This window comes from Neltuma alba, unplaced genomic scaffold (assembly GCF_004799145.2).
Source record: "Neltuma alba isolate B1F8T4 unplaced genomic scaffold, ASM479914v2 tig00011845_pilon, whole genome shotgun sequence".
Taxonomy (NCBI): domain Eukaryota; kingdom Viridiplantae; phylum Streptophyta; class Magnoliopsida; order Fabales; family Fabaceae; genus Neltuma; species Neltuma alba.
In genome coordinates, this window is record NW_021636450.1 from 292,501 (window position 1) to 308,105 (window position 15,605).

Consider the following 15,605-nt stretch of genomic DNA (forward strand, 5'->3'; position numbering starts at 1 on the left):
TTCCGGATCAATGACTTTCACCCCAAACCGGCGTGTACGCACCTCATGCGGAGCATTCCAACCGTGCTCAAGCTTGGCCAAGCAATAAAAGGCTACATCCGAAGGCTACATCGATTGGGTTGCTTGTCCGCCATCGTCGCAGGGCGGGAATCCTACGCATGAGGGGCAATGAATGGGATTTCAAATAGGGGGATGGGGGAACGTACCATCCGAAGGCTACCAAAAGAGGTTTTGAGTGCCTCACAAACACGATAGTCCAACCTAGCCCTCGCTTACGAAGCAACCGCGAGGAAAACGCCCCAACGGATGCCTTTCCGCTCGAGTTTCGACAAGAATAGCGTGCAAGGAAGGCCCAACAACCCCTAGATATGCTCATCCATCCATCCCATTTGAAATTCCACACATTTTAAGGGTCGTCAGAAAAGTCACTGGAAAATCTCACCGGTGGCCGCCGCTGCCGCCACCACCACCGTGGGGGTGGTCGACGTTATGGGGAGGGACACCCCATGGACTTGCTCACACCTTGATCTTGTCTATTGGGAGAGGCATACATGTGGTGGTGTGAGCAAGGCCATGGGGAGGGGGGTTGGGGGTGCCCCCCTATATATGCAAAATGAGCCTTTTCCCATGTGCCACGAACAGACAAACTTTTTCGTGAGATGACAACCTCCGTTTGAGGGACCTAAAGATCGTATTTTTGCGCAATTTTTTGCAGCATTCCTTGGCATCATATAAGGATGCTTCCTGCAAAGTTTCATAATTTTTTGACAACCATAGAATATTTTTAAAATTTTTCAGTGTTTCACAAAGTGCGCGCTCCACGAGCCACCACAAGCGGCGGCACCGGCGGCGGCACCCCCTAACATTTAGGGGGGTCAAGTAGGAGTGAATAAAACCATTAGGACTCAAATGTAACGAGTGGATTTAATTTTGGTACGGGAGTGAAATTTTTGGACTGTGTTGGAACAGTCCTAAACTGGTCCTGGAACAGTCCTGGGACGTGCCAGGGCAGTCCTGGACGTGCCAGGACGTGCCTGGACCCATCCTGGACATGCCTGGACGTTCCAGAACCTTGCCAAACCATGCCAGGACTTGCCCAAACCTTGCCAAACTGTGCCCAGACCTTGCCCAAGCCTCCCAACACTTACCCGGACCTTACCCAAGCTTGCCAAACCATACAAGTACCTTGCTCGGACCTTGTCCAAGCTTGCCAAACCGTATAAGCACCTTGCCCACGCATGCCAACACTTGCCCGGACCTTGTCTGAGCTTGCCAAACCGTACAAGCACCTTGCCCGGACCTCGCCAACACTTGCCCGAACCTTGTCCAAGCTTGCCAAACTGTACAAGCACCTTGCCCACGCATGCCAACACTTGCCCGGACCATGTCAGAGCTTGCCAAACAGTACAAGCACCTTGCCCACCCATGCCAACACTTACCCGGACCATGTCCGAGCTTGCCAAACCGTACAAGCACCTTGCCCACCCATGCCAACACTTACCCGGACCATGTCCGAGCTTGCCAAACCATACAAGCACCTTGCCTACTCATGCCAACGCTTGCCTGAACCTTGTCCGAGCTTGCCAAACCGTACAAGCACCTTGCCCACGCATGCCAACACTTGCCCGGACCTTGTCCGAGCTTGCCAAACTGTGCCTAAACTTGCCCGAACCCTGTCCGAGGTTGCCAAACCTAGCCTTCGCTTACTGAGTAACCCTGAGGATGCCTTTCTGCTTAGGTTTCGACGGGAAACAAATGTTGGGGAGGTCCATGAATCCTTAGTACGCGCCACCATCCATCCCCTTTGCAATCCCACACACTTCCAGGGCCTAGATTTTCTGGATCAATGACTTTCACCCCAAACCAGCATGTACGAACCTCATGCGGAGGATTCCAACCGTGCTTAACTTGGCCAAGCAACAAAAGGCTACATCCGAAGGCTACATCGATAGGGTTGCTTGTCCGCCATCATCGCAAGGCGGGAATCCTACGCATGAGGGGCAATGAATGAGATTTCAAATGGGGGAATGGGGGAACCTACCATCCGAAGGCTACCAAAAGAGGTTTTGAGTGTGTCACAAACACGATAGGTCAACCTAGCCTTTGCTTACTCAGCAACCGCAAAGAAAATGCTCCAACGGATGCCTTTCCGCTCAAGTTTCGATGGGAATATCGTGCAAGGAAGGTCCAAGAACCCCTAGGTATGCTCATCTATCCATCCCATTTAAAATTCCACACATTTTAAGGGTCACCGGAAAATCTCGCAGGCGGCCGCCGCCGCGGCCGCCGTCGCCGTCTCTACCGCCGTGGGGGTAGTCGACGTTATGGGGAGGGACACCCCATGGACTTGCTCACACCTTGATCTTGTCTATTGGGAGAGGCATACATGTGGTGGTGTGAGCAAGGCCATGGGGAGGGGGTTGGGGGTGCCCCCTATATATGCAAAATGAGCCTTTTCCCATGTGCCACGAACAAACATACTTTTTCGTGAGATGACAACCTCCCTTTGAGGGACCTAGAGATCATATTTTCATGCCATTTTTTGCAGCATTCCTTAGCATCATATAAGGATGCTTCCTGCAAAGTTTCATAATTTTTTGACAACCATAGAATATTTTTGAAATTTTTTAGTGTTTCACAAAGTGCGTGCTCCACGAGCCACCACGGGCGGCGGCACCCCTTAACATTTAGGGGGTCAAGTAGGAGTGAATAAAACCATTAGGACTCAAATGTAACGAGTAGATTTAATTTTGGTACGGGAGTGAAATTTGTGGACTGTGCTAGAACAGTCCTGGACTAGTCCTAGACCAGTCCTGGACGTGCCAAGATGTGCCAGGATGTCCCAAAACCTTGCCAAACCATACTAGGACTTGCCAAACCTTGCCAAACCGTGCCCGGACCTTGCCTAAGCCTCGCAATACTTGCCCGGACCTTGTCAAGCGTGCCAAACCATACAAGTACCGTACCTAGTGTTGGAAATTGTGCCCTAGGGGCCAATCATTGTGTTATGAACATTGTTCATTTATGAATTTATTAATTATGTTATCATATTATTTGCATGTTTACTGTGATGACTTTCCTTGGATAACTCATGGTTTATCCTAAATGTCCCTGGTCGGTCATCTATGTGGGAGGAGAGATGAAATAAGACCAATATGACTTTGAAGATATATAGAGATATAAATTAAAGTCATAGGCACATGTAAGAGTACAAGGTGTTGGACCGACCCGCCATGAGAGAGCTGCATGGGTTAAGTCATAAGCTTCTCTCATATACAAACCATGTCACTGTGCCCTTTGACCTGAGATCATCATGGATTCCTACATGAGAAACGCTCAGCTTTGACCTAGTTAAAAGTCACTTTTGACCGAGTGATCATAAAGACTATGTTCAGGCTCAGTGGTTTTTCATGCGGAGGAATGTGAATGGTCAAGATGGAATTTGTCCCTCACATTCTTAAAGAGATATTACTGGGCCCCTCGATAAGTGAGTCTGAGAAATGTATAGTCATACTATAATGGAAAGGTAGTTCCGTTTCTATACTCAGACTACTCAGGGATCGAGAAAGTAACGGTCATGAATAGGAGGATGACGTTCTCCATGCCTCATCCATGACCAAAATGTCGTGTGACAAAAGGGACGTGATATGGTTGTATGAAAGGTTACATCGTTCAACGATCCTCATATGATTTGGGTAGTCGTGATGTCTTGCCAGAGACCGCTTACGACTTGTGAGTCATTATAGTTAATGGCCCACTGCCAACTTCATATGGGCCTACAGGGTCGCACACAAAATAGCCCAACACGAGTTATGATGTCCAGATTCATTGAATCTAAGATATGTCCAAATTCAATGAATAATATACGGTGGACGTGTGTATATATATATAAATTCGTATATATATATACATATTATATAAATATAAGAGATATTAATTATTAGATTTAATTTATAAGGATAAATTAGATCTATGTAAATTAATTTCGTCATATCTTTATTTTGAATTAAATAAATAGGTGAATTAAATCTGTGAGACGGATTTAATATAAACCGTATTTATTTAATTGTTCTCTTATCTGATTAGGCAATATTTGATATTGCATTAATTTCGGAATTAATTTAGGATTAATTTCGAAATTAAATATCATTCATAATACCTATAGCATCCTATATATTTGATATTAGGAGCTAGGGTTTTGTGTGTGAGAGGGCGAAAGCTTGTAGATAAGAGACGCCCAAAAATAGAGAGAGGAGGACGGATTCTTTGAAAAACCCTAGACGGACAAAGAGGCGCTAGCACGTCGTTCGTGACTGGAGAGCTGTTCGTGTGGATACCGGTAGAGGAAGCCGACCGAAGTTGTCGACTTCGAGCGATAAAGGAGGCGAGCAGAGGCATCCTGAACAGCAGAATCACCGAGCCACCAAGAAATCGAACATCGAAGGTAATTCTTCTTACTACTTGACTTAACCACGATCGGTAGATCCGGGCAAGGGATTGAAATTTTTAAATTTATTTTCCGTTGCGCATTTTTCAATACCCTTCAGTGGTATCAGAGCCGTGCCGTACAGATTAATCAATAAAATTACTGTTCATTTAGTAAAATGTGGAACTTTCAGATTCTGTGCCTCAACTTTGAAAATTTGTATCTTCTTGTGTACATATCCTATTGAGGCAATCTACCTCTATTTCAAAGCTTGGGATGTGTACTATGAATCTGCCAAATTTTGTGGCTTAGCTCATTCATTTGATAGGTCAAACTGGAGTTACAAACTCACTGCTTCATGACCTACGTTTTATCTCTCAAGCTCTTTTTACTTTAATTCTTTCTGTTTCTTTGGCATACATAAATTGGGTTTATGCTTTCCCAATCATCCTCATACATTTATATTCATCCCATAAACATTGTAATTAAATACATGGCATCATTGGCATCCATAACATAAATTATACAATAGGAGAATTACACATTGAATAATAATATCATTTATTAATGTCAATAATTCTCCACTTTCTTCTCCTTGCCTCTCATGCCATTATTGTCCACCATTGATTGACCTAAATGGTCGGTTAGGGAGGGGTGAGATTCGAGAGAATCTCAGTTGCAAACACTACCCATAAGCATGCAAGACATAATGCAAATGCATGACATGTTATAATGTCCCAAACATTAACATGTGAACACCATGGAAAGTAAGCTAAAGCCTTTCATGCTTTCATAATATATTACCAAGGCAAAGCATAACATAAACTTGCAAACATAACTTTGCAAACATTTTATCATAGCTTAGTCACATCATGTCAACACAATCACATCATGCAAGCATCCATATCAAGCACACAATATAGGTAAGTTTATTACCTTGTAACATAGCTTTCCTCTTGTTTTTCCTTTGATTCCCTTGTCTTTCCAACCCTATGGATTTTCGGTCAACACCATTAAACATCTTCTTGGATGTTCCAAGGTCCTAAACACATCAATACATTATGTAAAACAATTATTAGAATTAAGTTATCAACTTATCTCTACTTGGTTCTTTCTTGAACATACTTCAACTCTAACTTTTGAGTTTCAATTCCAACCTTCTTATAATTATTTCCACATACTATTCTCACATAATTTTGCATGTAGGATCTATTTCCAAGCTAAAAAAAATTAAAATCAAATCCTAACCATTCAGAACAGTCAAGGCCGAATAGAATCACAAACTAGGGGAAAGTTGGATTTCTTGCAAAATCAACACAGAACCACTTGATTCTCGTTGTTTCCAAGCCTTTAAACATGTTTCTAACATCTATTTCATCTTTGCCTAACATTATCAATTTCGTGCAGCATGCCCCCTTAGAATTTCAAACTCCCAAAAACCATTAAAATCCATAACCAAGCTCAACAACAACAAAGGTAGTGAAAATTACATCAAAAACAACACACATACCTTGTTTTAGAGCTTGATCTGGTTTGGGACCACTTGGCCTTTCTTTCTCCCTCTTCTTTCTCTCTCTAGAAACCATTTTGCAAGAGCTTTCCCATGGGTTCCTTGTGCTTGGACGAAATGATAGGAAGGGGAGGGGTATTTATAGAAAACAAGACTGAATCTCGGCCGTTGATCTTAAAAATATGTGGCTTGATCTGGACCGTCCATTTTCTTCTTTTATTTTGTGATGACATGTGTCCTATGACATTATGCTTAACTCATCTTGATGACATCTTGCTTACATCATCAAGCCACATGTCTTTAATCCAACCGTGCACTTGTCTTGCATCCGACCATACACATGTCTTGCATTCAACCGTACACGTAATACCTTCTTTTCCCATCTAACCATACACTTGTCTCTTTCACATTCCTTCATCATTTTGGCATTAAAATAGGGAGGAAATTAATATAAAATTCGTGTAAAATATATCCCTTAGGTATTCCTCTACCTATTTTGCCATTCTGCACCGTATCGGGTATTTTTTTTGAGTCCTGACTGACCCGGTACCACAGAGACATGTTCTGGCACCATTTTCTCATCTTAATTAAGTACATATATGGTGTCATCTTAGAGGAGCATAGATGAAAACAATTAGCTCTACTGACAGGCTACTTAACCTTACTAAGTCACGCAGTAGAGATTTTACTATACCGGGTAGACAAAGGATTGTCTAAAATATTCCCGTACTGCGTTCTGATTTTTATGTTGTCTATAAATATCTTCTGCTAACTCAGCATGATGACTCGTAGGTGTCATAATGCATTTGGTAACTCAGCATGCTGATTTAACGCTATCATGATAGTCTTTAGATATTTTCTTTCTCCTTTTCCTAGAAATATTATTAGATAATACTTAAGGGTTGCCTTTTCCGAATTCTTTCTATCGACTCGTAACTCGGTTGATCTGTCTCTAGGTTTCATTCTTTCCCTTTCATCACGGAAAATTCCTCTAATTTTTCTCAGGTCAAAAGTCAAACTCTAGACAGCTATTTTAACTTTCCCCGGATAGAGTATAAATAGGCTTTAAATTTAATTAAAGCTAACCTTGTTAGCTTCTTGGGACGGAATTAATTTTACAATCTATGTAAATTCCTCAACTACTGTTCCCCAGTTTTTCTTAATTATTTGAGGCCATCTCATAGTTTAAATAATTCAATTTAAGTTACTATCTCAAATTGTCCAAAGCCCTGGAATGACTTCAGGGCATTTTCATCATTTCTAGCCTTATATCGGCTCTGCGATCCTATTCTCAATTTTTTGAAATTTTTCTAAGTCATTTGGGTCTTGTTGCTAACTCTGAGCATTGGCTTACTAGAACTTTTATTATTTACAATTAGGTCCCTACTTGGCCTAGGAATCTTTTCTTTGCAATTTGGTCCCTCCTTAGGCCTAACCTTTGGAACCATCTCTTGCAAGTTTCTGGCATAACCTCTGGCCCTTGATTATTTCGAGTTCGTCATTTTTAATCCCCAAACACTATTGTTTTACATATTTGTCCTTGGAAAATCTCTTTTTCCTTTTGAGGGATCTCCGGGACTTTCGTTGCATTAGACTTAGTAATCATCCTTTCCTTATACTATTACTTGTATCTATGAGCCAAAATTTGGGATGTTACGGAAATATATGGCTTTCAGTTCATGGCCCAAATGGTAGAATTTCCCAACACCATTCTCTATTCTCAAATCCTTACGTGAAATCGTTAGTATTTTTGTAAAGCCACGCTAAATTCCGAGATAACATGAGAATTTCATTCGCAAATACGTGAATTCATTGAAATGAAATTGTTCAAGCGGCAAATGGTGGAATTTCCCAACGCCATTTGCCATTCTAGAATCCTCACGCAAAATATTGAGTTTCTTTGTGAAGCCGCGTCGAATTTTGAGGCAATATGATAATTTCACCCTCATACGCAAGAAATAGCTAAAACGATATGACTTTTAGTTCATGGCCCAAATAGTAGAATTTCCCAACGCCATTCACTATTCTAGGATCCTTACGCAAAATCATGAGCTTTTTTGTGAAGCCAAGTTGAATTATGAGACAATATAAGAATTTCATTTGCAAATGCAAGAATTCACTGAAAGGAAATTGGCTTCAATTCAAGGAGCAAATGGTAGAATTTCCCAACGCCATTCGCCTTTCTAGAATCCGTACATGAAATCTTTTTTTTTTGTGACGCCACACCAAATTCTGAGGCAATGTGAGAATTTCATTCCCATGCATGAGAAATCACTGAAATGAAATGGTATTCAGTTCATGAACCAAATGGTGGAATTTCCCAACGCCATTTACCATTCTTGAATCCTTACGCGAAATTGTAAGTTTTTTTATGAAGTCATGCCAAACTCTGAGACAATGTGAGAATTTCATTCTCATGCGTGAGAAATTACTTAAATGAAATGGCTTTCAGTTAATGGCCCAAATGATGAAATTTCCCAATACAATTCACCATTCATAGTTCAACAAAAATAATGGCAGGAAGAAATTTTTTTGTGGGGAAAAAAGCGGGAACTTTCAACTTCTAATTAGGTTCGAGAGCTCTCGTTTAAATTTCGTTTTAGCTTTTTTATTTGGGGGGAATTTTAAGTTTTTTTTTTTTTTGGAGGGAGGGGACTTTAAATTTTGGATTCTAGAGCGCTCGATTACGGCATGATCGTTTTTTTTTTTTTTTAATTTCGATTTATATACTTGCCCCTAAATTTGAAACGTGGGAGGGACGCCATTTCAAATCAACTGATCTGAGTATCTCCCGAATTCCTGCTACTCCTCAACCATTCGATACTTGGCTTCTGAAATTAGGGTTTCTCGAATTGCCTCGTCGATCTCTTGGACTGATTAAACATGAGAAACTTCCCAAAACGTGAACGCGAAACAGCCAGTAGTAGCCGAGTCAATGGCACCGATCGTCTCCGAGCTGTAAGGGCCGAACGGCTAAGGGATTCTCGAGTAGACGACGATGGTCATGAGTCGAGCCAGGAGAACGAGCAGGACCCAGCGAGTCGGAGGGCGATCCGGTCTCAGTATTTGGTGCTTATGAATTTAATAAATGGTAATAGCGGCTTTGCATATCTCTTTCATTTTCTACTTTTGGGTTTCTTTTGCTTAATCTGGATTTGCAAATTTGTTATCTGTTTAAAAAATGTGACAGAGAAAAGGGATGATTTGGTTAAGACGGATTCGGACAAGTTTAATAACATCATGGAGGAAGTGGAGAAGTTACATGAACACGGTATAATTCATTGCATTTTCATTTTTCTTTGATTGATTAACTGATTTGGAAAATTAAAATTTCTTGTTATCTATTCACTGGTATTGCAGTTCAGAAGCCAAGGGAGCAAGTTGCAGATGCTGAGGCCCTTCTTGACCTGGCTACCACTTTGGTCGGTTCTGTGAAGTCTCTGCTTAGAGACGGTGTCACACCTTCTGAGTTTGTTAGCTGCATTATTAATGAGTTTGGACAATCCACTGGGGGTTTAAGCAGCGAAGAGAGTCCCCACAGCTCAATTAACTGGAACGAAGTTGGGATGGCAGTATCACCAACATTCACGAATGTTCATGGCTTTTGCACCATGTGAGTATACAGGAATTTGCTTTGTTAGAATGGCTTCCGGAATATAATTGTCTGTCTTAACTCCTCTTATCTCTTTTCTTAATGTTTTATTTTTGGTGGCCTTTTTTAAAGGCTTGGTCCGATGGAAAATGAGTTGAAGCAACGGAAGGTAGCACAAAGAAAACGCACAAGGCCAACAATTGCTATGGCTAGGCCGGAAGAGGTGCCTTTGCTTTCTGCCCTGTATTTTTCCTTATATATATGTAGCATATGGTGGCAAACTGATATACAATACCTAAAGTGGGGAAATGAACGTTTTTATCAATGAAGAGTATTGTCGAATATGTTTACTGGACCCTGGGATGAGATTATCCACTTAGCATGATTACTTACTGACGCTGTTTTCAATGCAAACGTTTTTAAAACATGTTAACTTTATGGTATGGTTTGCAAGTATTTAGCGTTTGCTCTATTTTGTTGTTTTGAACAGATTGATGATGCAGCAGGGGAGGAAAAAACTGATACTGATAAGAATATGGCAACAATGTTTGAGATATTGAGGAAGAAGAAACATGTTCGGTTAGAAAGCCTAATGTTGAATAGGAAATCCTTTGCGCAGACAGTTGAAAACCTGTTTGCTCTTTCATTTTTAGTTAAAGATGGCCGTGCTGAAATATCTACGGATAAGAATGGTTCTCACTTTGTCTGTAAGACATTCCCTTCTATACAACTCAATATATTGCTTATATTGTTTGTTCTTTTCCTATTTATACTTAAGTTTATGATTTCCATTCCAGCACCGAGGAATGCTCCAGCATCCAACTCGGTTATGTCTAAAGAAGTTTCTTACAGCCACTTTGTGTTCAGATATGATTTTGAAGATTGGAAGGTACGGATAGTGACCACTCATACTTTAAAAACGGCAAGCCATCAAGTAATATACTCTAGTACTGGGATGAATTTATTGTTAGTCAAGAGTTTTGCGGCATGCTATCGATTTAAGATTATAGTATCTTATTGCTTTTGCTGGTATGTATTATGATAAATTTTAATCCCGTCATTTATGTATGTTGTAGGTTTTCTGAGGTTTGTTTCATCGATTTTATGAATGGAGTTCATAGACACACACGCACTGAACCCATTGGATGTTTATTGATATATGTTGGCGATAATCGTTTTCAGCTAATGAAGGACATGGTGCCTGAGGGAGAGGAGCAAATGCCTCATAGGACTCAGTTCTGCACAGTGATTGCCAGTCAGGCAGCGACTACCACGAGCAATTCCCAGCCATCATTGGTCACAACACCAATCAGGAAGCTAACCCGAAACCGAGGGCTTGTTGTGCAGGAAGATGTGGTGGAAGAATCTCCTGAATGTAACGAGGAAAATGCTTCCAGAGCTGCTGCAATTCGTAGATGCAGGCTTAAACTTACTTAAACAATAGATAGTTTCTTTTGTGCAGGCATATATTTTGTACACATTTCACATTTGCCTGTTGCATCTTGGGTTGGTTTGTTTAACCCATAACTCATGGATAGCTGGCCTGATTCACCCATTTGGCAGTTCTGGTCTCTGTTGATGTACATAGAGGATGGTAATGTTATATTGCGTTTACTCGGAGTCTGGCTTTAATATCTTACATGTTTCAGCATAAGTCTATGGTTCTTTGATGGATTCTCCTTAGTATAGATCTTGATGGTGTCATTGGAACCATAGACAGAGTAAGCACCCTTCCATTGCTTTATTTTTTTGTGGGAAAAGTTTCTATCATTAACGATAATGCATAAATGCTTGAATTATGACATTGACGGGATGAATATGGGGGAAACGTAAATAGGGACCGCATCTTAAAATAAGAGGGTGTTTGGGAAGCCTAATAAGTGCTTTTCAGAAGTACTTTTCCGTAAGTTGTGACAAATTTTTCCGCATATTTACCTCGTACACGGTAAAAGTACTTTTGAAATTACAGTTTTGATCTTACTCAAATACTCTCTCAATCACTAATAGGGATTTTGAATTTTTGAAATTCTAAAAACTTTGGCCCTTTGCTCAAACAAAATGCTAATGACCAAAATGACTTAGGATTGACTACCTTAAGAGTAGCACTTGTAAATTTCTTTGTATGACATGTTATTTTAACTTTTTGGAAAAAGAAAAGGAAAAAAAAACACAACCTTGTCAAATGGGTATAATGTGACCCAGATTTAACTATTGAACGAGTGGCGCTTATAAACATATTTTGTGACTTAAAAGCTCTTCTTGAGAATTTGTTATTTTGATGTAAGGCAATTTGTAATTTACTACTGCCATAATTGTGTATAACTTTTTTAAGGGATAATGTCTGAATTTTTCTTAGAAGTATATAGTCAATAAGTCATCTAAGAGTTATGAGTATTTAGCAGTGTATTTAAAACTGAACCGGACCGGCTGGGTTGGCTCGAAAACTAGCGAGCCAGCCACTTGTCTGGTCCGGTTGACATGCTAACTTGTCGGAACACACTGACTCGGAGTAACTCGGGGTGAACCGGCATAGCTCGGGACTGAACAAGGCAAACCATTAGGTTTGACGAGCTATCAAGTTAATCTTTTTGCCCAGCAAATAATGAAAGGAGAGATGCCACAGAAGGAGAAGAGAAGGTGGAAGAAGAAATGTTGCAAAAAACTAGATTCATAGTGGAGAAAAATAAAATACAGAAGGTTAATACCTGTAAAAAAGCAGAAAATAGAAGAAGAAAAAGTCTAAACAAAGACTTGTAAGGGAAGGGAAGAGAAGAGAAGGAACAATGAAGGAGAACTAGAAGAAAGACATTGAGAGGGTGTTACCGAGGGGCTCTTGGAAGAGAAACGTATGTTGGGCACGAATAAAGAAGAGAACGGGAGGATAATAACCATTGTGTAACAACTGTTGGACATTTTATTTAATTCTCAAATTTTTAATTTTTTATTGTCTCCTCAGTTTGAAAAAACATCACCCCAAGCCCAAAATAATAGATTCATGATGTCAAGTAATAGGCAACCACAATTGGTGCATAAGTAGCAGGTAAAAAACTCATTTTGACGGATAAGCACAAATTATTTTTTATTTACTTATAAATTTATATCTTCTTTATTTAAATACTATTTTTTATTATTGTAGACGAGTATTTTTTTAATGTATATTAATTAAATTATATTATTTCAATTATAACCAGTTTAACTCCGAGTTGACTCGATCTAACCCGCCAACTCTTAAACTATTAACTTGACCAGTTTAGTGACCGGTCTGATTTTTAGCACGTTGGTATTTAGAAGTTTTTGAAGCCTCAATGTTGCCTTAAAAATAGAGCAATTTTATCTTGACTGTTATCCCAATTAATTTTGACTATTAACTTGATCACGTTGTGTAACATTCCAAAAATCTTAACCCTGAGATTAAGGGAATTGAACAGATCAAGGTTCAGTTAAGGTAGAGGAAATTATAGCTAGCACCAGTATGAATTTTGAAATCCGGATAAGGCTCAGCTGATATTTTAAATATCAGTTAAAGAAAGATTTAATTGAGAATTTAAGTTAGAAATTCTCAGAAATTCCCAAAAAATCATGAAAGATAGAAATAAGGGTCAAGAAATTATATTTGAGGCCCAGAGGAATTATTGGAAGGAAAATAAATAAATATAGAAGTTTCTATATTTACAGGAATTTTTTGTTACATCGAGTAAGAGTGACCAAAACTTAATTATGAAAAATATTTAGAGGTCTTAATAATTTTGAAAAAAATATGAGAAATTATCTTGGAGGATTATAATAATTTATAAAATTATTTCAGACTTCATTTGATGAGGAGGTTAGCTTTAATAATATTTAAAACATAATTATCATTGGTAAAGAGTCGATTTTTAAAAAAAAGAATTTAAATAATTCCTAAGGGAATTAAATGTTAGATATAATTAGTTTTGATGATGTCAAATAATAGAGTAAAAATTTTTTATAAATTATTTATCTCATACTTTGATTAACTACTATACTTAATATCTTGTGTAGTTTCCTCAAAAAAAGAAAGGAGCTATTATGATTGAACTTTGAGTTATGAAAAATGATCAAGAAGAAGAAGAAGAGGAGAGATTGAGAAAAAAAAAAGAACTTGTAATGGAAATATCAAGATTCAAATTCATAAATTTGATATTGTAGGTTGCAATGCTCAATTAGAAGTTTAAATGGCTTAATCGGAAGCTAAAAGGCACAACTAGAAGTTATGTCATTATATATTGAGTTACCCTTCATATAAACATTGAAAATAAGCTTTAGAGGTGATTTTCAAGGGTATTTATCGATTAAGAACTCGATTAGACACTTATCGATCAATTTATCGAGTAAACACATACTCTGTTATGCTTTGTTCTTTGTTCAGCACTACTAGAAAAAAGGTCATTTTCGTCTGTTCTGAAGGTCCTTTCTCGTCTATTTTGAGGGGGATGTAGATGAATGAGACGTAGATAGAAATTGAATATTCATCTGTTTACCAACAGACGAATATAATGTAATATATTTGTCTGTTAACTTGAACAAATGAATATGATATGTCATATTCGTCTGTTCAACTTAAAAGACGAAAAAAGTGTACTATATTTGTCTGTTAAGATGAACAGACAAAAATGTTGCATTAAAAAAAAATTACGCACAAATGTGAAATTTCCCGAATTTTTTACAGAAAATCCTAAAATTTCCCAAATGTTGCTCTGACATAGGTCCGGTATTTCTCTAATATCTCTTAAACCACAAATTTTTTTTGAGGTAAAACTTAATTCATATGAAACTAGACTTAGAACACAGTTCATGGACACTAAGATCAACTTCAAAGAGTTTCATATAAGGGAGATATGTTGCTCGAAACATTGCAGTTGGTTTAACACCTTTACTTTGACCTTCAATCATTGTGATGAAGATAACTTTGCGAATACAACAAATTTTGGGGTGGTTCTTGTTGCATTAGAAAGTAGATTCAAAGACCTTTCTAGGCATAGGTCATTTGTAAAATTTGGATTTGAATTGAAAGATTCATGATCATTCAAAATTGACCTTTGTTTTGCTTGAATCAGAATTCAAATTTATTGAGGCAAAGACTAGAAGTTCTACATTGATCGATTAAGCTCTCGAGTAACACGCTACTCAAACATGTTATTGAGTAAAAGCACTAGAAGAAATGAGAAAATAAAAAGCCATTATCAGATGTTCCTAGAGCCAATTATTGAGTAAACTGATGTTCGGGTTGATGATCAAGCAACTACATACTTGATCACTTTATCGAGTTCCTGGTACTATCTCTTCAATTCTTCTCTTTTATCTTCATATGCATTACTAAGGTGCTCAAGGTATAGTCTATCCTTGAAAATCTAAAAGCACAAAAAATCGATAACATTATCGATTAAAGGTTAATTAATAAAGTTATCGAGTTACTGAGTATGTTTTATTTTCTACATCTGAAACTTTATCGATAACATCATTGATAACACTGGTTGAGTTGTAAGTTGTTGCAACAAATTATCGATCATTTAATCGATAATTTATTGTTCGATAAACTGTCAAGAAAGAGCCATAAAACCTCTATGAGTATAACATAGCTTTTATCAATCACCTGATCGATCAACGAGTTATTAATAAAAGCTCAGATAAATGGTAAAATCTCTCTATTTGCTTAATACTCTGAACAATTCTTCTTTTATCAATCACTTAATCGATCAAACCATTATTGATAACTTGTTCGAACATTATATGTTAATTTACTTCTAATTAATCAATAATGTGTTCCATCAAAATTTTCTTCCAAGGCCTTTAATCGATCAAATGATCGATCAATTATTTTTCAATCAAATGATCGATCATCAACACCTTCACTACACTTACTTGTTTTTGAACCATTTTTCAGATCACTTGATCGATCATTGATTTATCGATAAAATGATTTACTCCAATTTCCTGAAACTCTTGTTTTCACATAACATGATCGATCAAGGTTTTTCCTGGCATTTCTGAAATAAGTTTTCAATGGTAATTTATCAATCACTTAATCGATTAAGCTTTAATTGATCACTTAATCATCA

The 15,605-nt window shown here is 38.3% G+C and overlaps 1 protein-coding gene across 2 annotated transcripts; it reads left to right on the forward strand.

Moving 5' to 3' along the window:
* The first annotated feature begins 8,670 nt into the window (after positions 1–8,670).
* LOC114718388 (non-structural maintenance of chromosomes element 4 homolog A) lies at positions 8,671–11,182 on the forward strand. Of its 2 annotated transcripts, none has more exons than XM_028903683.1 (7): positions 8,671–9,027; positions 9,127–9,207; positions 9,297–9,549; positions 9,661–9,744; positions 10,012–10,235; positions 10,326–10,417; positions 10,711–11,182. In XM_028903683.1, the coding sequence occupies exons 1-7, from the start codon at positions 8,820–8,822 to the stop codon at positions 10,963–10,965; spliced, it is 1,197 nt and encodes a 398-aa protein (XP_028759516.1). In that variant the 5' UTR covers positions 8,671–8,819; the 3' UTR covers positions 10,966–11,182. The 2 variants fall into 2 exon arrangements, with proteins under 2 accessions (XP_028759516.1, XP_028759515.1); XM_028903682.1 differs by having other exon boundaries at positions 8,673–9,027; positions 9,661–9,751; positions 10,019–10,235.
* The last annotated feature ends 4,423 nt before the right edge of the window (positions 11,183–15,605 follow it).